We start from the raw sequence: 22662 nt of genomic DNA on the forward strand, positions 1-22662 counted from the left end.
ATTTGGTTTGGTTCAATTGAACTCAAGTTCGTTGCCCCCTAAGTGCAATTCATTTGGGCAGGAGCGATCACAGCAATCACACTCGGGGTGAGCACCATAACAACCGGACTTAAACCTTCTTGAAAAGGTGGTCTTGATCCAGTTACAAATGAACTCTGATACGGTTCGTTTGTGGTGAGAACGTGTTCTGACCTGGATCTGAACCAACTGCAGTCACATGACACATTGTTTGGGTTAAACATGAGCATGTTACAGTCCTGGAGGATTATTAATGTGCACCTCCTCCTGTACTGCCTTAATATGCACATTCAGCACATCCAATGCATCAAAACATTGTTTTCTAGTTGGAGCTGCGCCTCGTTTTCAAACTGTATGGTTTGACTAAAATAAACAATGACAGCAATATAGTCCACGATGACCAGCGCTAAAATTAACCTGTGTAGTTGTCCCTCCATTGTGACATTAGAAAGTGTCACATTTATCTTACAAGTGTACTCTTCTTCAACATTTGTTTACTTCCTGGATTTTTCCCTCATGGAAATTCTGACCAATCAAGAGCAGCTTTCCCGTGCTGGTCCGGTTGTAAATGCTGTCATGAGAACATGAACCAACTCTAGGCAGTTATGCAACTTTGTTGCAAATTTAGTCCCTGATTCAGACCAAAGCAAGACAACTCTAGGTCTGAAAGCACCCTTAACCTCAAACTTTAGTTTGTTTGATTAGTGTGAACACTGTGTAGTGTACCCAGGCACAGTACGCCGATTCATGCTGGAGTCCACTTGAAAAGGTGTTCTCAAGTACGGTTTATGTGGACTCTGGTTCAATACACATCAGGTGTGAACACCAACTGCACCAACACATGGAAATAGATTGCTATTTAATGCGACTACAAGCAGTTTTTAACCAGCTATAAAACAGTCTCAATTTAATACTGATGCCCCTCTATCAGACGGCAACCCAGCCCAGCACATTAAGACCCAGATCTGGCTTCCCTACCGCCTTCAACCTGCAGTTGGAGCTCTGGAAGGAGGCCGGAGGCAACCGTGTCCGTCTGTGGTGCCCTTTTCTACACTGTAGCACTACAAAAATGTCACGTAGATAATGACGCAAGCACTCAGGTATGGGACAACATTACTAATGTGAAATCTACAGTACAAATCAATCGTATCTAAATGTGAAAACACCCTAAAAAGAAAATAACAGGCAGCAGGCAGAGTCTCTGCAGATAAATGAGGCGCCGCACTGGTGGATCATAAGTGATGATTGAGAGGGATTACTTTTGTATGAGTCTATAAATATTTTTATGGGGAAAATCCTGCATAGTATATCTTTAATATTACATCCTGTCAAAAAGTGGGATCAATAAAATATCAACTACAACCAATATAAGTTCTACCACTGCACAAAAGAAAGATAAAACTACTGATGTCATAAAACAAGATCGTTTTGCCAAAAACTACAGAATCCATCATCGTCATGTCCAGATTTATTTACTGTTTTATGGGCCGGCAGCACAATTTTAGATCCCAATTCAAACTTTGCAGAAGCCTTTCTGAAATTTACGACCCTGCATACTTAAACCTGCTGTCTGAACTATGTGTCTTCTCCAGAGACAGTAAGTACAGTAGAGAGTTTTTATGAGGGGGACATAACTTACAGAGAGAATGTCACAGTGGCAGCCATTTAATGGCTTTTTTTGTGTCAGATGAAACACTAAATCACTGCCACTGTTCACTACATGACATGATGTATGTAAGTGTGTGGCACACTGAGGCATGTGACCGACACAGCCCCTCCATCAATGTGTGTGTGAGACAGCTGTTTTTTGTGTTACTCACTGTCAAGGCAGGGTGCACAGACAGTCTGTGTGTCTCCACATGGTTTGATGACGCCCTCACCGGGCTGGCACTGCTCGCAGCATTCACCACTGGTTGTATACTGGCCCGACAAACAATCCTCCTGATTGGCCAGAGCCCCAGCCTGTCAATCACCACAGAGATCAGTCAGAGTGGGACAAGCACATTCAGCCATGAGATTCATTGCACAAGATTAACAGTACATTAACACACAAAAAATGACTTAATGTATCGTCTACAAATAACTGAACCTTATTTACTGTCCTTATCAAAGCAATGTCTAGCATTGCGCAATGTGAGAACCATATTAATGTTTTTCCTATATTTTTTATTATTTCCAGAGGCCCGAAAGAGGTAATACATGCAGTATTTCACAAGAAAAAGCAACAGAAAGAAACACTTTGTCTTTAATCATCCCCTTAGATTTACTTTGGAACCACTAAACCAGCGGTTCTCACTGTGTAGGCGTCAAGACTAAGCAACAGGCTGCACATTAAATCTAAGGGGGTGTGAGATGATTAATGGCATAGAAAAGAAGGAAAAGCAGACTTCAGCAACACAAAATTGTCTATTGTTCTTGGTTCTTTCTCTATTGTCCGTGTTCTTGTGAAATACAAGAGAGCCTTTCCTCATTGAGCTATTAAATTAGTCAAAAGAAACAATTTAAGGTGGGAAATCATTCTTTGGTTCAGCTGCTGATAACTTGCAGACACATTTGAACCGTGGTGTAAGGTTAACAAAATTGCTTCATTTTAAAGCACACAGAAGGAAAAGTTTGGAAAATACCGATCTTATCCACAATTCTTATTTGACCCTACATGTATGTAAGGCTCACTTTAACCTGAAGCCATACTTTAAACTTACTTTCTGCCATATAAAGTGTCAGATGTTTATATTAAATGGAGCCAAAGTTTCAAATAATGAGGTAAATGTATGAAAAAGTGATCCCAGTGAGCAAAAACCTCAGGCTTCAGGCCGTTCTGAATACTCTGTTTCCAACATTTTTTTCTACTTTCAACATGGATTTCTTTATATTGTCTTTATATTGTCATGTCCAGGCATGCTACATATACTGCTACATGTAGCTACATGCTAACACCAGGGACACATGTAATCTTGGTTGGTGACGTTGTTAATTTCTACCTGATTTTAAATCATATTCCTGCTGGAACATGTCCAACATTTCAGTTTAGAAGCTTTTATTGGAGATTACAGTCATTCCCGGGCTGTGAAGACGGTGAAATGATGACAGGTCAGAGAAGATTGGGCTTTTTTGGGAGCGAGGATTGAAGAGACAGCCGTCAAAACCGAGCTCTCTCACAATATGAGGAAAATAAAGTGTTTTAATGTCTCTGCGCTGACGATAGCCGTGGCCAGAGGCATTATGTTTATGGGTTGTACGTCTGTTCGTCTGTTCATCCTTCCGTCCCATTCTTGTGAACGTGATATCTCAGAAACAACCATCATGGAAACGTTCACTTGTTAGACTCAGCAATGAACAGATTGGATTTTGGCGGTCAAAGGTCAAGGTCACTGTGACCTTGCATCCGTCTCATTCTTGTGTAGGCAATATCTCAAGAAGGCCTGAAAGAGTTGCCTCAAATTTGGCACAAAAAGTCCACATGGATTCCAGAATGAATTAGAATTTGGTGGTCAAAGGTCAAAGGTCAAGGTCATTGTGACCCCAAAAAACATATTTTTGACCATAACTCAAGAATGCATATGTTAACTATGACAAAATTTCACACAAATGTCTAATTGGATATAACAATAAAATGATGACATTTTGAATCCAAAAGGTCAAAGGTCAGCTTCAACTGACACTAATCTTGGTTGCCCACCTTGAAACTGAGTTTATTGTTTCGATCTTCCGTGCTGTCAGGGGAAAAATGTTTGTGAGGCATCCCTGTTTGCACAGACATGAATGTTAACTTTAAGTGCAGCTTCACTGATTTGTGGAGGCATAAAATCACAAGGCGGTAATTCTACTTTGAGCTTTAAAGCATGTAAACATGTTCTAATAGAAACCGAAAACGCAAGTATGAACCTGAAAACAGGCGTCATAGGTCCCCTTTCATTCTAATGCTGCATCAAATATGTGCATTTTAAAAGTCACACCACAAGTCTGAGATACAGTAATAAAAGTGAACATAGTAACACACTCTGACCAGGTAACGCTGGATTATGTCTCCTCTGCATTCTTCAGACAGTGACCTGTTGAGTGCTTTATGTCGGCCGTTGACAGGTGGAGAAGTCTGTGCGTGCCTCAACATTTGCAAATGCATGAGAGTGAGTGCACACTTGCGCACTCACACCCAGCCTGGATGTTTCCAGGAGTCTGTGTTTATGTGACCTTTTGCATTATATCATACTAAATCTTTACTTTCCCACACTGGGCCTTTTTTTTTATCTTCTGAACACCTTAATCTCCAAAGCAAACCTCGATCAAAGCAGGGGTTGCCCTCTGACACCAAGCCAGAGGAGATGTCTGTCTTTCATTCACTCCAGATACATGAGGAGGGATTGTTTTTAGACCATTATTTTTGAGGTTAAGATGTTCTGCTGTTGGGCAGTGTATCACTCTCTGGTTGACAGACAAGCTGCAGATCAGAGGGTGAAAGAAAGCTTTATCTCAAACTTGCTTTGATCCCGTATCTGATAATAAACAGTAGCCAGCATGGGATTTTAAAGTAGTTTCCTTGTGAGTAATTTCATTCTTCACAGATTTGATATTGCTCCAGACTCATGTTTGCTTGCTTAGTAAGATTGTGGCACGCACTTATTAACATAGTTTAAGTGTTAGTGTTCACGCATGTGTGTAAGGACGTCCACTCGTCATAAATCGTCAGGCGTCAGGGTTCAGGTGTGTGTGTGGAATGCTGCTGACAAGAAAGAAAGGAGCTCTAAAAAAACATCAAGTGAAGTGTCCCCTCAGGCGCTTCTGAGTCAGCTGGCAGATAATGAGTGTGTGTCTCTATGTACACACACACAGACACACACACACACACACACACACACACACACACACCTCTCCCTCCTGCCCTTGATGATGTCACAGCCCATTCACCTTCAAGTCTGTGGCAGTCAGTTAAGCACACTGTCCACGTTCAAGAATGCATCTTTGGCTTTGTGTGGAAACTGAGTTGAAATGTTTCACAAGACATGCCTGATGATATCTGAACTTTTCCCAAGGGTTTCCTGCTTTTATAACAGGAAGAATTTTGGTGACGATGTTTATGTTTTAATTTCTGTTGAATTAATGAATCCTCCAAATTAGGATTTTCCTCTAAATATGCACAGAAATGGTTTTCATGAATTCATTTTTCCTGAAAAGTTGTAACGTGACACTCGTAAAGTTCAGCAATTAAACATTTCATTTATCCGTCTCTAAAGCTCTGCTGACCTTATCCTCTTCATTTCACCTCAGCACCTCACACACACACCTTACGCAACAAGCATTCATTTAGACATGAATCAAATCTGTCATCACATACACTTCCCCAGATCTGCCTTCTTATATATTGTACACACCCATCTGCACACATACGTTTTGCGCCAACACACAAACTGCCTCACATGTGAACAAACCTGCTCCAAAATGTCTGACTGACACTTCTGAAACACCTCCAAGTCCCAGCACTTAGCTTCTGCTTCGTTTTTCTGTGACCCTGCTCTAGCTCCGGGTGTGGGTGCAACACCAAAGCGCCTCAAAGAGCAAAAAACTCAGATTAAAGTGCATCACTAATGACGGCTAAGTTGTGCATACAGAGGAATTAGAGAGTAATGTGATTTGAGGAAATAGCTGCTGGAATGAAAGAAAAGGGATGCACTTAGCAAGTTGCAGCTCGACTTCCTGTAATTGGTCTTCGGATGGAAGTTTGAGGGTTCAACTTTTGAGAGCCGTTCGCCCTGAAGCTGTAGCAAGAAGCAGGTCGATCACACACTCAACATCGACGAGCGCACGCAAATGCATGTGCAGAAGCATCTGGACGCAAAACTTGAGAGCAACCAGTCTTACTAATGCTGCAGTCAATTTTCAGTTGGAGGCACTTAACCTCTGAACCTCAGCTGTCAGCGCTTGTTAAGCCATTATAGAGCTCCACTATACAAGCTATCCAATGAGCTGGGCCCTAATTTAAATGCAAGCGCTGATCATCAACTGCTGTGGCAACACTGCTGGCAATGACATTACAGCTAATGCCTTCACAAACTGAATTGTCATCTCTTATGAAGCAAGAGGAAGAGACACATAGACAGCGAAGAAGAGAGGGATGTGAGTGTGAGGTGAAAGGAGGAGAGGAAGAGTGTGTGTGTATGGGGGTGGGGGGTGCAGCCTGTATCAATATTGCATGCGCTGAGCCAGCAGAGGATGCATACCCATCAGTGGGAGCAGCTGTCATGTATCAGTGATGCAGCCTGTTCCTTTAACCAGGACCTTGACAAGCTGTGCAGCCCTGGCTGACCATGTCCTGTCAGATAGCAGACTCTGGGAAATATACTTCCTTCCTGGGGCCTGCACGGCCTCGAGGGAATTAGAGATAAATCAGGGAGATTGCAGAATGTATCCTCTCAAGATTTCTGTTGTTGATTTCTGCTAATGGAGGGGGAAAGAATCACCTCATCAGTGAACACAGAGGCCACTGCGACATTGTTATTGTCCTGCTGTCTGTAGGGCCACATGTAACTGAGAAGGGTGGAACTACAGATCCAGCAACCGGAGCTATAGAGTGTCAACCTGAATGGCTGCTGCAAACATCCACTGTGCTTTACACTGAAGACAGGACAGGTGCAAGGACATGGACTCTTATAGTTTCCACCCACTGAAAACATCTTTACAAGTAGACATCAAACTTAAATTCAAACTGTCATAAAATAAGTTAATTGATGCAGGGAAAAGTGTCCTGTCAAAATGTGACGTGTGCTGAAGGCTGCAGAGGAGAGTTAAGTTTCTCATATACTCCTTTGTTAATAAGAACCCCTGTAAAGAGCTGTGTGGATGCGCAATTGCGCAGGTGTTACCCAAGTTAAGTTTACGCAACACACTTGGCAAGAAGCTGCTTACCACAACAAGCAACACTGCAATGACAGCGGGATTCATCCTGGATCTCCTTTGCATCCTCACACAAGGCTCAGTCAGTCAGATCGGATGCGGCGCAGCGAGATGCGGCTCTCAGTCACTTCGAAGAAAAGCAAACTCGGCTGTCATCGCTGCGCGTCTTCACTTCACTTCTAGAAAAAGAAAAAAAAAAACTCTCCAGGTGACTCTGCGTTACCAAGTGTGTATCGCAGCGGGGCAATCACTCAGTCCAGAAGCTGCTGCCACACACACACATACACAGGATCCAGTCAGTAAACTCGCTGAGATTGATCCATTAGATGTTCGGCTCTGGTGCGTTTCTTTGCTACTGGGCTCATATGACACACGCGCTCAGCTCAACGGCTTCAGGGAAGGAGCCATCTCCCTCTCCACGCCCACTACACACACACACACACACACACACACACACACACACTCTTTCTCTCTCTTTAACAGCCTCAATCATGCTCTTGGATATTCCTGCTGAGTCGGACAAACCAACCACCTTTATCACCCGACAAATTAAGTCCTGCATAAATCGTCTATTTAGCCTGTGGTTTACAGACTGCACTGTGCCAACTGGATTAAAGTCTGGCTGCCAACTAATAGACTTAATTACATTTTTTTTTCTAACTTTCACTCTCTTCAACAACTTTTTAAGAGGTCCAGCAGACAGTGGCGTCCCCAAGGGGGAGCAGAGAGGGCCATGGCCACCCCAATACCCTCGCTGGCCCCCCAGCAAAAATAATTAGAGGCTGGCATTACTGTTAGTAATGCAGGATTTATACTTTATACTACGTCAAATGGACGCCGTACCCTACGCCGTGACCTGACATACACCTCCCCAGAAATGTAACTACACATCACATTGATGCAGACCTCCTGTCTATTTTTGTAAGCTGAAACCATTTCCCTCTGTTGAAATGAAGGTTTTATTTAGCCCACTTTAATTTCACAGATAAGAAACAATAAATTGTGAAGACAGTAAAGCCTCCACTTGTGTGTGATTTATCCTGGCTTCATATTAGCAGATGAAATATGCCATAGGCTTGTGCTAAAAACATTAGCCTGTTGTATTTGTGGGGAAAATGTGTCCAGAAAAAGACAAATACTTTGTTTGTGAATGCTGCGAGTTATAGTGAAGCCAATTTGTGTACTTGTGTTTCATATTGTCTCTATTAAGACATGTTTTATGTGTGTTTTGGGTGTGTTTTGAATCAACTAAACTTCACAGCACTTCACAGAAACCCCACCACCAACTAGTGTTTTGGAGGTGTAACTGCAGAGTGACACAGACACACGACTATGGCTATGGAGCAGGCTCTGCATAGAGCTGACACACAAGTATAAATCCCGCTTAAGAAACTGTGCTAGCTTGTGAATAGACAAGCTAAGGTTTCCATTTATACCAACCATGTTGGCCTAGCTTTTTGGGAAGCACGCTAAATAATGCTCCAAAGTTAGGCTAAATTTTGGCGAGAAAACAGCTGGCATGGCTAATTTCAAAGGGGTCTCTTGAACTCTCACCTCAAGATATCTGAATAAAAATGGGTTCTATGGGTCCCCACAAGTCTCTCTTTAACTTGAGAGGGGTTGTTCCCAGTACATGTTTTGTTCTTTACAATCAATATACTCTAAAATAAAGCTGCATATATGTGTTTTTAAGGGAAGGGACAAACAGCCTATTTGAAGGACCAACCAAGTCTCACTCCAAAGATGTTGAAATCTGGCTCTTGGGCAGTGACTTGTGGCATCAGACACCAAAGAAAAAAGCCATCTTTTAACGTCGGCATGATACAGTGGTGGCCATTATAGTTTAAAGGAGCTCAGCAGTGTCAGGGGGGGAAACGTGGTAGGACAAGAACGAAATTTAAGGCGGTAAAAGTTCAAGATGGGCAGTCGGGAGATGTTCTGGATGGGTCCAACAAACATTGACTTTCACCCAGGAGAGTAGTGTTTGCGTCTTATAAGATTATAAAGCCAAACCCTGTTCTTTTCTCCTAAACCTAACCATGTGTTTTTGTTGTTGAAGGAAAAAAAATGTCAATTTGTGAGGTTATACCGACATAGTGCGTTTATTTTGAAAGAGACTGTATGTAAACAGTAAATTTCCTGTGAAAACGGAAGTGTATTTTGAAAGAAGACAATGCATGCAACATGCAGAACCTGACACAGCGTCCCAGAATGTCAACAACAAACACACCCAGGGTACCTTTCACGTTGTTTCGGGACGTGGAAGGTCCATGACCAAACATCAATATGTGACAAGGTCACAATGAGAATGTGAGGGTTCAACAATGAATCACTTAACATGTACAAACAGCCTACATAACAAATTAAAACAGAATTGTTGTGTAACTCAAAATGCTAACTGTACCTGTATTCATCTATGCACATCAGATAATTAGTAACATTAATTGTAAAATAAAAAACCAAAGTATATCAGTATGCAATTCCTTACCTCTCCATATTAACATATTTTCATCTAGCCTATCTACTTCTGCAGCATAATTCCTGACATTCAGTTATGGTTTTGGTGTCCCACCCTCAGATTTTCAGTGGTCCCATCTGGCCCCCCCCCATGAAGAAACTGTGGGAGCGCCACTGCTGGCAGATTGCTGTCTATTCCTGCTTGGTCACTTTGTCTCCCTGAAGCGTTGAGCTGGCCTTGTTTTACTGCCTATCAGTGCCTGAAGACAGCAGCCACATCAACAGACCTCCATCTCAGTCAGGACAGACTGTGAACACACCTTCAACGCATAAACATGAGGTTCATAGAGGTGTGTATCCACTGAAAACTACAGCAGCATTTATGCAAGTTAAATCAGAGTATGATGTTGTTAATGCCAGTCACAGTCTTAAGTTAGAAACCTAAAAACATTATTGCACTGCTTTTTTAAACGTTACACTAAAAGGAATCACAGGATGGCTCTTATCACAAACACTGCTGCCTTTATGCATAAGAAGAGGCAACTACTGTTGGAGTAGCTGACACCTGGGGCCAAGTGTTGGCCTGATATAAACCGGAGGAGCACGTCATGTTCTACTTTGGCTCAGATCATGACCAAACATGCCGCCCTGCTCAATGTGAAGATTGATAAAGTTGTTTGGGAGGTTGACACATGATTGTGTTACAGTTTCTCTTGTTTGTGCACAGTCCTCACAAACTAGATGTCCGTGCAGCAAAATTAATGATCACGTATCTCTGTCTTTTAAAGTTGTGGTGCAGCCCAAACACTTGATTTGCTAAAGGGCACTGGACTAGTTGGTGCTCATACAAAAACAATTCCTGGCATGATAATAAGCCCCACTATGTTGTGTTATTGGGTTTTTCCCTCTCCATAACTTTTTAGCAGGTTTATTGCAGTGCGCTTTGGCTGAGTAGATTTTTCTCTCAGATATTGCTAAAACAGATAGGAGACATACAGTGGGAAAATCTTTGTGAGCTATGCATGTATGTGCATTTAAGCCAAGGCCTTATGTCAGATTCCCTAAGGAAACTATTTTTCTTTATACTCGCTGACAGTATGTAATGACAACTCAAACATGACAGGTGTTGTTTTCTCACTGTGATTTTAAGATTAAAGAATGATGCTGGTGCCTTGCATGCTTCATCTTATAGAGACAGTGATGTATATAGACCATGTAAGGGCTGCAGGCAGTAGGGGACATGGGGGGCAGAGGATGAGGAGAAAGAGGAAGCTGGGTTGCTATGGGTGGATAAATAATGCATGGCAGAGAGAAACAGACAGACAGAATGAAAGAAAATCAGTTTCAGAGTCACACTGGTCTGTGTTTACTGGAAGAATGAAAATGGAGGTGAGAGCGTGCATATGTTTTTATACATGTACAGTCTGTATGTGGAAACTGTGTCAATTTTGTCACATGGACACAAAGACACAGATCTAGACTCACACTCAGGCGCTCACACAGATGTACACACACACAAACACACACAGACCATCTGTCACCAGTGAGTGGACAGAGGATGGGTGGTCCAGGAGACGTTCACTGTCCCATCTCAGGTTCCGAGAAAAGGATTGTGTTCCAGGTGGCCGGTCCAGTGGAAAGAAGTGTGTGTGTGTGTGTGTGTGTGTGTGTGTGTGTGTGTGTGTGTGTGTGTGTGTGCGTGTGTGTATATCTGCCTCAGTTCTGGGAAGCTGTCCATACTTGTGTTTGTCCCATGTTATAATATATAGTTGCATCTCGCATGGATGTGTTTCCATCCCATCCCAGCTGACGCAACAAACCCCAGATATGTTAAATTTGTACATTTCATATGTTTCATATCAACATTTCTACAGTACTATATGTGTATGAGCCGTGTGTGTCTGTGGTGACAAAACCAGATATTCTTAATGAGACACTAAGGCATTTCTAGCTGCGTTTATGGTGACCAAATCAAGTAGTTTTAACAAGACATCGGGACATTTTCAGCCATGTTTGTCATGACAAAACCAGGTATTTCTTGATGGGATGTCGGGATATTTTAGTTGCATTTGTGGCGAGAAAACTGTTGGGACATTTTAAGCCATGTCTGTGGCAACATAACTGAGTATTTTTACCATGATGTTGGGATATTTCTAGGTATGTTTGTTGTGACAAAACCAGGTATTTTAACATGACTTCCAGACATTTCATTATATGTTTGTTACAACAAAACTGGGTATTTGAACGTGACGTTGGGACATTTCCAGTCATGTTTATTGCAACAAAACTGGGTATTTTTAACTTAATGTTGGGACATCTCTAGCTATATTTGTCGCAAGAAAACCAAGTATTTTAAGGTGATATTGGGACATTTTGAGCCACGTTTGGTGCAACAGAACTGGGTATTTTTTATGTGATGTCGGGACATTTTCAGCTATGTTTGTTGCGACAAAAACAAGTATTTAAACATGACATCGGGACAATTCCAGCCGTGTGTTGCGACAAAACCAAGTATTCTTAAAGTAATGTCAGGATGTTTCAAACTATTTTTGTGACAAAAACAGGTATTTAAACATGGCGTCAGGACATTTCCAACCATGTTTGTTGCAACAAAACTAGGTATCTTATCATGACACTGGGATATTTCCAGCCATGTTTGTTGCAACAACACTGGGGATTTTTAACAAGGTGTTGGGACATTTCTAGGTATGTTTGTTGCCACAAAACAGGGTATTTTAACGTCACTTTGGGACATCTCTAGCCATGTTTGTCTTAACAAAACCGGGTATTTTGAATGTGACGTTGGGACATTTCCAGCCATGTCTGTAGTGACAAAACCAGGTATTTTTTATATCACTCCAGAACATTTCCAGCCATATTTGTTGCAACCAAACAGGGTATTTTTAACGTGATGTCAGGACATTTCTAGTTGTGTTTGTTGTGACAAAAGCAAGTATTTTCAATGTGATGTTAAGACATTTCTAGTCTCGCTCACCAGACCTTTCTCAAGAAAAGAAAGGTCTGGCTGGGCCGACTCTCACTTTAAGATTGGAGGAAAAAAAACCCTGGCTGCTTGTATTTCTTTCAACCAATCACAATCGTTCTGGGTGGTGCCACAGCAACGGTGCGCTTGCAAAAATATTGCAGGGGGGAAACAGATTTTGGTGTAACACGCCCACAAATATATCGCCTACAGGACGCGTACCATGGCAGAAAAATGGCTACATCCCTGCAAGAACACTTCAGCGGGTGGCTCGTTCCGCCCAATGAGAGGCTGATCTATGCAGCGAACTTCAGCCCACTCAGACTAGGACATTTCTAGCTAAGTTTGTCGCAACAAAACTGGGTATTTTTAACATGATGTCAGGACATTTCTAGCCATGTCTGTGGTGACAAAACCAGGTATTTTTAACAGGATATCGGAAAATTTTCAGCCATGTTTGTTGCAACAAAACTAGGTGTTTAAAGACAAAACATGATGTTTTCCTAACCCTTGCAAAGTATTTTTTGTTCCTAAATCGAACTGAAAACTGAATGAAAACTTAACGAAACATAACGTTTCAACATATTCACTACACATGAAATGTACACATTTAAGATATGAAACAGGGATGCACGATATTGGAATTTTTGCTGATATCCAATATGCTGATATATAACAGCTCATTTGGCCGATAACTGATACTGATATTGATAAATCCACTTGTCCCCACCTAATTTTAGTGACCATCAAGTGTCTTCTGTAGTGGAATTAGCATCATATTATGCATGCGTACTCTTATCGTGATGGCCCACCAGCAGATGGAGACATGAAATACAATGCTTTAAATGTATGTAATATTCATTCATTGTGCAAATAAGAAAAAGCATGTTGGCTGATTCTAATAGTTCATTTGGAAGCCAAATTGGCCGCTACAGATGAGGTACCGTGCATCCCTAATATGAAATATACAAATGAAACATATCCATGCTTTAAAGAAACATACCAGTGCCAACATTTATTCAGATCACTGGGTTCATCCATCCATCAACATGTGAAAACAGTTTTTCTTTTTACCAGCACTAACCACCTGTCACTCATCCAACAGCAGCAACAGAGGAGAGCACAAACAGCCCTGGCAATGCGATCCACAGCCTCCTCCTTGCGAGCTTTCCTTCTAATGCACTGTAATAGACGGAGAGGCATCATATGACGAGCCAAGGAAGCCCTTAAATTACTCTGAGAGCACTCACACCAATAACTGGCATGAGAGTGATATCATGTTGTGTTTCAGAGAGCACTGCAGTGTCGGCAGTGCTCTCCTGTTATGTAGTGTTTTTGGTAAACAACTTCAAGCTCTACAAACCAGCATCATTATACGCAATAAAGCCTCAGGCTGCTGAGTCGGTGCAGATATCCTTAATTTCGTTGTGTGCCTGCTGTGGGAATAAAATGATTCGGCTCATTTTGTGCCAGAGTGAACCTCGGACAGGCCAGATGGCAAAGAACCCTGCGTCTTCCCGTGGGACTCCCTCATCTGTGCTTTATTGATCTGATCTGTCTATCCCCTTTTTCTCTCTTTTTACTGTACACACTCCCCGCCATCCTTCGTTCACCGACTGGCACTCTAAGATGTTTGATTTAACATAGAATCTGGTCATTTTCTTTACCTATTCATCATGTTTAAATCACAGGGTTGTTTCACTGCTATTTTATCTTGTAAGATTAAATGTTAAAGGGACAGTTCACCCTTAAATCAAAATTACATATTTTTCCTCTTTAGTGCTATTTATCAGTCTAGATAGTTTTGGTGTGAGTTGCCAAGTGTTGGAGATATCGGCCATAAAGATGTCTGCCTTCTTTCACATGTAACAGAACTAGATGGAACTCTGCTTGTGGTGCTCAAAGCACAAAAAAATACATGTTAAAAACTCAACAGCAATGTCTCTTTCCAGAAACCATGACCTGGTTACTCAAGATAATCCACAGACCTTGTTGTGAGCAGTTTCATGTAGGAACTATTTCTTTCTACTGAACTACACTTGCCAATCGTATCACCATGCAAAAGGAAGCGTGCATCTTGTGTTAGCTCACCTAGCACCACTGAGCTAGCTAACATTGCAGCTCAGCCAAGGAGGATGTTCACATCTCCCACTGTCACAAGCACCAGCTTCTTATTCAGGAGTAGATGCACACTTCCTTCTGCGCGGTGTTACAGTTGGCAGGTGTAGTTTGGTCGAAGGAAAGTCCAGCTGCTCAACAAGAAGCATTTACAGACCAAACAGTTCTGGTGACTCCCTGAGAGGAACTGGGGAGCTCCCCCAAGAACTTCATACCTTCAAGGGCTATTTTTCTGTTTGCATTCACGCCACCAATAGGAATGCAGAATTGATATACTGTAGGCCAGCTGGCAGTTGGTAAAACAACCTTGCTTTTGTTTTAACAAGTCAAAATGGCGTTGTATTTCTCATTGTCACATATATGTTCAGTAGAACCTGGACTTCACTGTCGGCCCATTTTCTGTGTTTTCTTCCATTCTTTTCGTCTCAAGCTGTTGTTTGTGTTTTGTGTTGTCTGTTGTTTACACAGCTAACAGGTTTTTAAAAATGGCAGTTATCAGTGTTGCATTGGCTGTGTTCAACCAATCAGCGTATACTTGTGTCACTCCTTGTTCTCCTTGTGCTAGGTGAGTATCTACTCTGAAAAAGGAGCTAAACACGTCCCTTGAAACAGATCTACAGTCATACTCGGTGTTGCCATGTGGACACAACAAAAACAGAGGTACCTAGAACAATGAAAAAGTTGCCTTTGGTCCCAGGTCAGTGGATTATCTTGAGTAACCAGGTCATTATTTCTGGAAAGATTCATTAATGTTGAGTTTTTTAAATGCATTATTTGGCACTTTGATCACCACATGCTGAGTGCCATCTAGTTCCATTATACCAAAGAGAAGGCAGACATCTCTATAGCTAATATTCCCCATATTCGCCAACTCACATCACAACATCTAGGCTAATAAAAGGCACTACAAGTAAAATGACAAAATATGTATTTTTGATTTAAGGGTGAATTGTCTCTTCAAGCTTTTCTTTGACATATGCCTAAGTCCACATCTACACCAAAAATGAGCTACACAGAAAATTAAACACACAAAAACAAATGTAATTACTCAAAACAAATATGTGTTTCTATTGCAAATAAAGATGCTCTGAGGTTTCTTCTCTTAATGCTTTTATTTCAAAATTTGACTGTTACCATGAGCTTTATTCAATGAATGAACGAATGAATGAATGAATGAGTGAATGTCTCCTCTGTTGAAGAATTTCTAACCTTTCAACTATGATCTGACCCAAGAAAATGTGAGTCCCAGTGTATACGTCACATTTAAGGTATGTGTGTGTTGTTTGCCATACGTTGGAATTTTCCATGTATATACAGCCACGTCTGCACTTCCATTCCGTATGATGTCATAAAACATGTTTACTTGTCCCTACTGGATCAATGATTGAAGTATTGATTTCAAAGTTTTTAGTTTCTCTGTTGCTGAAGGGAGCTGAGATTGAAGGGACTTTTTTGGGGGGTGAACAGGCCTTTGTATTGATCACATTTTGGCACACACAGTTGGGTTTAACACACACTGGGGTAAAATTGAGCCTCAGGCTGTTGACAGTCAATGCAGCCCATTATTCATTCATAGACACACAGATCTGGCTGATATGAAGCAAACATGTGTGCTCACAGACACAGTAGTAACCTGCTGGACACAGAAATCACAGAGGGACAGGATGGTTTCAGTTGGACTGCATCACTGTATCATAATCTGTAGGATCATCATATGTTTGTAGCGTGGCTGTCCTGTGAGAACCACAGATCTCTAAAATGTAAACTTTTCATGGTGTTAGAAAAACAGCCCTGTTTTCAGATTTGTGATGATGCAGCTGATCCAAGAGGTTTTTAAAGACTTTATCTAGAATAAGATGAAGGAGAATTTTCTCAACACATAAAGGATACTTCATCCTTTAGTTTATGACAATCGTTCAACATCAAAACATCTAGAGATACATGGTTTTCACTAGACAGGAAGGGAATTAACTATTGTGAACTGAAAAGTAACTAAAGCTGTTACATAAATTAAGAGATGTTGTGTAGTAGAAATATTAAGAAGCATAAAATGGAAATACTCAGGTAAAATATAAGTATCTCTTTGCCTCAGGCTTTCCTCGTTTGCACGTGGAAGGGTAGACAGGTGTGCTCTCTCTGCCTAATGGCTTAACGTAGGTGCATGGAAGAGGCTTATGCATAGGCCTGATGAAAGGCAGAGGCCCCAGAACAGAGCCACGCCACCAAATACATTACTGCAAATGGAAATAAAGTTTTCTTGGCTAAAGTGGTCCTGAGTGAACTGTACTTTATAAGTACATTCATTCATACATTCATTCTGTAACCACTCATCCTGTTGGGGCTTGCAGGGGACAGGAGCCTATTCCAGCTGACATTGGGCGAGAGGCAGGGTACACCCTGGACAGGTCACCAGACTATCACAGGGCTGACACATAGAGACAAACAACCATTCACACTCACATTCACACCTATGGTAAATTTAGAGTCACCAGTTAACCTGCATGTCTTTGGACTGTGGGAGGAAGCCGGAGTACCTGGAGAAAACCCACGCTGGTCAAAATTTAATATTTTCAGTTTGTTGTTGTGGCTCTTCTTACTGAAAGTGGCTGTTTTCCTTCAACAAACTGGTTGAAGATGTTTAGTAAAACAGTTTGAGGTTTCTCTTTTTATTATTACTTGTATCATTTTCTCATGTTTTACTTTCAGAACAGATCTTTGGTGAAGAAGTCTGAAATATGATGCAGTAAATATACAGCACCATATTTCAGACTTCAAATGTCAGGTGTAGTTTCCTTCTGTGTCCAGGATAGACTCTCCTAAAAAATGTGGCGACTTCTGTGTTTGAGGATGATGCCAAAGGGAATAAGAACGAACACCAAAGGACAATCACATCTCACATCTTTTGAAGGTGTGACATCATGGGCACTAGTCAAGGACCTCAACATATTATACTGTACAGTTTCAAAAATGTCTGTCACATGATGTCAGTGATATTTCTGTCCTTTTAGGATATTAGTTTGTTTATCAGCAATACTTTACAGCCTGGAAAATTACCAAAGAATCAATTACTTGCTTATGTATTTCAGCCACAGCTCTTACTGATGCTGCTGCCACCATGAATAAAGCAATGCTGCCCCCTGCTGAGCTAAAGACCTTCATCCTTTCAGAGATCACAGCTGCTCAGAGATGACACGTAAGGTAAAGGGACACATCAAATTCTGCTGATAACTACAAATTCTGGTGTTTGAAAACATGTTCACATGTTCAACAAATCAACACGTTTTCCCCTCAAGATAATAAAGCTCATGTTATGTGTATGTTTTTTAAAGTAGATGTATGTAGATTCAAATCTTTTGGAATCAGCTTTTAATAAGGTGGTTATGCAGTAGTTTGTCATTGATGGTTGATTAATAATTTACCCATGCTTTATATATCAATTAATATATCAAAAAGCACTCTCAGTAGGCTTCTCTCCTCCATCAATCACCTGACATGTCATCAGCGTCCTGTCTGCACAGCTGCTGCTCCTCGGCTCCTCACTAGAGGGCAGATTTCCAGAAGCTTTTTGACAGATCTTAGCCATACTCCTGCCTCCTACCTGTTTCCTCCTCTGACGTGTTGCTGACGTTCTACCTTCCTGCTGCTTTTTGGAGTTGTCTGCCTGATCCTGCCTGTGACCATCTGTAAGCCTTTGTGTTACATCAAGTATCCAGTTATATGATGCCTGCTGCCGACAGCTGCTGCATGACAGATGAAAATATGAGAAGGACACAGTCATTCAAAGGTCAGCTCTCTGTCTTGTATTTTTCTGTCAGGGCAGAGATAAATGACGTGCACAAGGAGCGACATGTGGACCCCGCTGATACTGTCTGACCTCTCTCCATTGACTGTGATAGTAGAATATTTTTAGTAGAAACAACAATTGTGGCCAGTGACGTAGAGAAGTTCTGATGGGCCCCCAGTGCACACTATCATGTCAGGCCCTAGTGCATGCTATTACGCATGTACTGTCATGTACAAAACCAAGACTTAGATATCAAAGAAAGTAAGAAATTAATAATTTAATTGAATAGTTTTTATAGTATATTCATAGATTTTATATAGAAAAAACATTTAATTTATTTTCTTTTAGATAGCTACTGACTATTTAAAAAATTAAAAAGAAAACTATGACACTGATGGGTTTGCCTTTTTGGGGACATATATAGCAAATGGCACCATTTTAAAATTAATAGTATTCTTTTTTTTTGTCTTTGAACACAGGTTTATTTCCAAGGTGGCAATCTGAATCACTTGCAAGGGCCCGCTCTCTCTCTCTCTACAGGTTCTTCCACCCCAGGGGCCCCTGTCATGATTCTGGGTTATCCTATGGACTTTATTTTGGAGTTTGCTGTTAGTGTTCCTTGTTTCATGTTATTCATTCAATTTCCTTCCTGTTTCTCCTCATGTGTCGTATCTGGTTCTACTTCCCGCCTGTTTTCTGTCACAACTGTCTCATTAGTCCTTCCCTGTTCCAACAGTCTTCCCTTCACACCTGTTCTGTATTAGTCTTGTTTGCTCCACCCTAGTGTTCCCCAACCACGCCCTTTTTGTTAGCCAATCTCCATTTCCCTCCTATTGCCCATGTCTTCCTACTCCAGCTGTGTCTCGTTCTTGTGATTAGTTTTCTGTGTATATATACCTGTGTGTTTCCTTTTGTTCTTTGTCAGTTTGTCTGTGCTCGTCACTGTGTTCTTGATGGCGTCCATGCGTCGTATCCTGTCTGATATCTTGTGTTTGGATTTTTTTTTTACCTGAGTTCATCATATTTTTTTAGTTTGCAGATGGTACTAGGGCTCACTCCAAATAATGCCGCAACTTGGTTTTGCAGAACACCAACTTGAAGTTGCCCTATTGCACAGGCCCTGTCCAGATCAGTCAAAAGTGGCATGCTGATTCTTGGAGCAGACACTAACTGACCACTGTAGCAGGGCCCATGCTCACAGGTGCTGATTATTAGGTACCAATAAGGGGTTTTGGGGTTTCTGGGGGTACCAGAAGCTCAAAACAAGAGTCAGTAGCGGCAGCATAAAAAAGCTGTTTGGCATTGGCAGAGAAGATTTGGCAAATTTTTCATGGGTGCAACCCACATACTCAGCCCTGCTGCTCATCCCACAAATGCAAATCCTTACAAATGTGGCAACATTTAAAAGGGAAATAAACAGGCTTTCCAATGGTATAAGATTTATTGCCAAGAATCATTGTTACAACAAAGAAATAATCTAGCAAACACAAATTTCCTTACTTTTTGTGCGTAGTCTATATGTGAAAATTAGCATTTTCTATGTGAACTGACACATTTCCCGTTTTTATTTCAATGTCATTTTTTTTGTTTATTATCTTATATCTGTTTTTCTGTTTTGAAGCAGTAAAACATACGAATGAAACTTGAAAGCAGGAATACAATTTAAACATACAATTTGAACATCTCATACAGGCATATTTAAGTTAATACTGTATACTGTTGTAACAGCAAATCATACTTTCTAAACAGTTTTTGTTTGTTTTGTTATGTTTTGTTTTTATTATCTTTATGTATATAGAAAGGAACCAAAGTTAATATTCCTACAGATTTATTTATTTATTCTCATTAAGGAAATATGCCATCCCCTGTATTGATACAAAATGCCCCCTTTATATTTTATTTTCCACTTGTCTCAACAGTTTACTGTCTGTATCTTCTTTCCTATACTTGCAGCTAATTTTGCCCTGATTTATTTTATTTTGTTTTGTTTTTTTCTTTTGGTCTATTATTTACTTTTCATTGTAAACTGTAGACTGTAGCAACAGGTTGTTTGTGTCCAAAAAAAAAAAATAATCAAATTTTAATTACAGACAAAAATAATAAACTGATATGTTTTTTTGTTAAGTGGTGAACTTGTAACAACTGCAAAAAACCCACACATTTTTACCTTACAAAGTGCCATAAAATTGAAATAATTTAAGAACAATTACCCCAAAATTATACTGAAGTAAATAATTCAGGTATAGTGTGATTGCCTGCTGCAGGGCTTATTTAAAATGATAGCTGCGTTTGTTCTGCCCATTCTGGCTTGTTGCCACACACTCAGCAGATGAAGACTCTTCCTCTGCTGTGTCATCACTATCTTCTCAAAATAACCCAGAGAGTTGTCATATCAGTGCTGTGCACACACAGCAGCTACAACAGAGCCAGTTACAGCTGCTTCTCATCAAACCTCAGAGTCAAATCTCTTCCACTTGACTTAAATTGTAGAATTAGTATTCAATTTGATTTAATTTGCGACAGTATTGAAATTGATCTTTTTTTCCATTCTGCAATTAATTTTACATCAAACTGAAAATGAGTCTTAGTGATTGCTGTGGCAGGCGGTTAAAAGTTTTTGACAGCTCTGGTTAACTGACCACTATTGTGTTACTAAAAAGGAATTTATGAGTAACCCTAAATGAAGTCACAATAAAAGCCAGACTGTCTCTACATGTACATGCTTGGGTGGCCAACAATAGCTTTCAGAGCTGAGTAAGACCATCTACCTGCGGCCCCTGGCTGGGTGTGGTGTGGTGGTCAGGGAGGGGTCTCCTTCAGCAGGATAGCCCCTTGTGTGAGCCAGATGTTGATGGCTGATAGCATCCCTGTGCCCCTGGACAGCTGTTATCTTGCTCCTGTCCAAGTGAGGGAGGGGTGGGTTGCTGTTGTTGGAGCCTCTGAGTGTTGGCCCCTTTAAAACAGAGTCTGTGGTCTGAGGGTTCTGAGGTCAGTTTATACTGAACAGCAAATGATGGATGACTCCTTAACATGCTGACCGCTAATCAGTGAGCCATATTAAGTTTACCTTTGGGTGTAACTTCAATGCAAACAGCACCAGAATAATTAGAGTTTTTATTATTTATTTATTTATATGATTGATAGGTTACTGTAATCAGCCGCTGCGTGAGTCAGGTTTTTGTGTCTCATATCACATATTGATCTGAGCATTTACACTACACAGTACAAAGCTTTGCATTTTAAAGTCCAACCCAGGAGGCATGGAAGCTTGCAGATTTCATTCCTTTATACTGTGGGACAACTGAGGAGGAAGTTTAAAGGGACAGTCCACCCCAAAATCAAAACTACATATTTCTTCTTTTAGGTTTCATTTATGCTCACCGTTCGATACATATAAGGGCACAGATGGAGTCTTCTGTCCATACATTTCATCTGTATTTGTGCATGTTTTCTTGAAGCTTATGGATATGCATAAAACAGAAATGCACCTCCAGGGATTGTGGGGGCAGTGAAGCATAGTTCAAGTGAGATACGACTGTAAAGGACATATAAAATGGCGGAAATGAAAAGAGTTCTCTGTCCACATGGCATGATGTATTCACTGGCCTCACAGACCACAGCCATCTACAACGCTGCTTCCGTTCAAAGATACGTTACTATGACATTACTCTACTATTGCCTCGTTTGTGTTTTCTAAAACTTCTGACCCCCTCTACTGCCATATATTAGCTGTGTTTATGCCAACATAAAGGACACATGGAAGCATGAGGGCAGCAGTGTTAACGATGTTTGACACAGACACATCTATTTTCATAGATAAAGGGAGTATAAATACGCTCTTACCTGTAGTGCTATTTATCAGTCTAGATTGTTTTGGTGTGAGTTATAGAGTGTTGGAGATACCTGCCGTACAGATGTCTGCCTTCTCTTGAATATAATGGAACTAGAACTTTCATGAGGTGACACACCAGCCACTGAGCCTGAGAGGCAGAACATCTTCAAGACTACACATAAGTCAAGTTTTTATGTGTCATATCACACAGTGATCCGAACATTTGGTCACATAGGCTACGCATTAATGAGGATGATTGTACAGACTATCCAGACTATCTAAAATCAGTGCCTCCCATGTCCTTCGTCGCAACTTACAATCTTGAGACTCAATGAAACAATCGTTTCTTATATGATTCTTCTCATGGTAATAATATATAATGTTGCATCACAAGCTGCTGCTGGTGTCCTCTATTTACTGTCTGTACAGTTTCAATATATGTATACTAAACACCTTGGTGGAAAAGCACTCAGACTGTAGACTGCTGCATTTGTTGAAAAACATAGCCCACTGTACATGGGCCAGTAAAGACTACAATTAAGTTAATTAAGGAGTAAGTTTTATAGTATGCATTTATCGGAC

The 22662-nt window shown here is 40.9% G+C and overlaps 1 protein-coding gene across 1 annotated transcript in view; it reads right to left on the minus strand.

Moving 5' to 3' along the window:
• The window catches only part of ngfrb (nerve growth factor receptor b), a 41173-nt gene extending 33882 nt beyond the window's left edge, over positions 1–7291 (minus strand). Inside the window, exons 1-2 of the mRNA XM_049563708.1 lie at positions 6919–7291; positions 1839–1980 (exon numbers count right to left, since the gene is read on the minus strand). Coding sequence (XP_049419665.1) covers positions 1839–1980; positions 6919–6972 — 196 coding nt within the window. The 5' untranslated portion in view covers positions 6973–7291. The remainder of the gene's footprint in view (positions 1–1838; positions 1981–6918) is intronic.
• Positions 7292–22662: the final 15371 nt, after the last annotated feature.

This window comes from Epinephelus fuscoguttatus, linkage group LG20 (assembly GCF_011397635.1).
Source record: "Epinephelus fuscoguttatus linkage group LG20, E.fuscoguttatus.final_Chr_v1".
Taxonomy (NCBI): Eukaryota; Metazoa; Chordata; class Actinopteri; order Perciformes; family Serranidae; genus Epinephelus; species Epinephelus fuscoguttatus.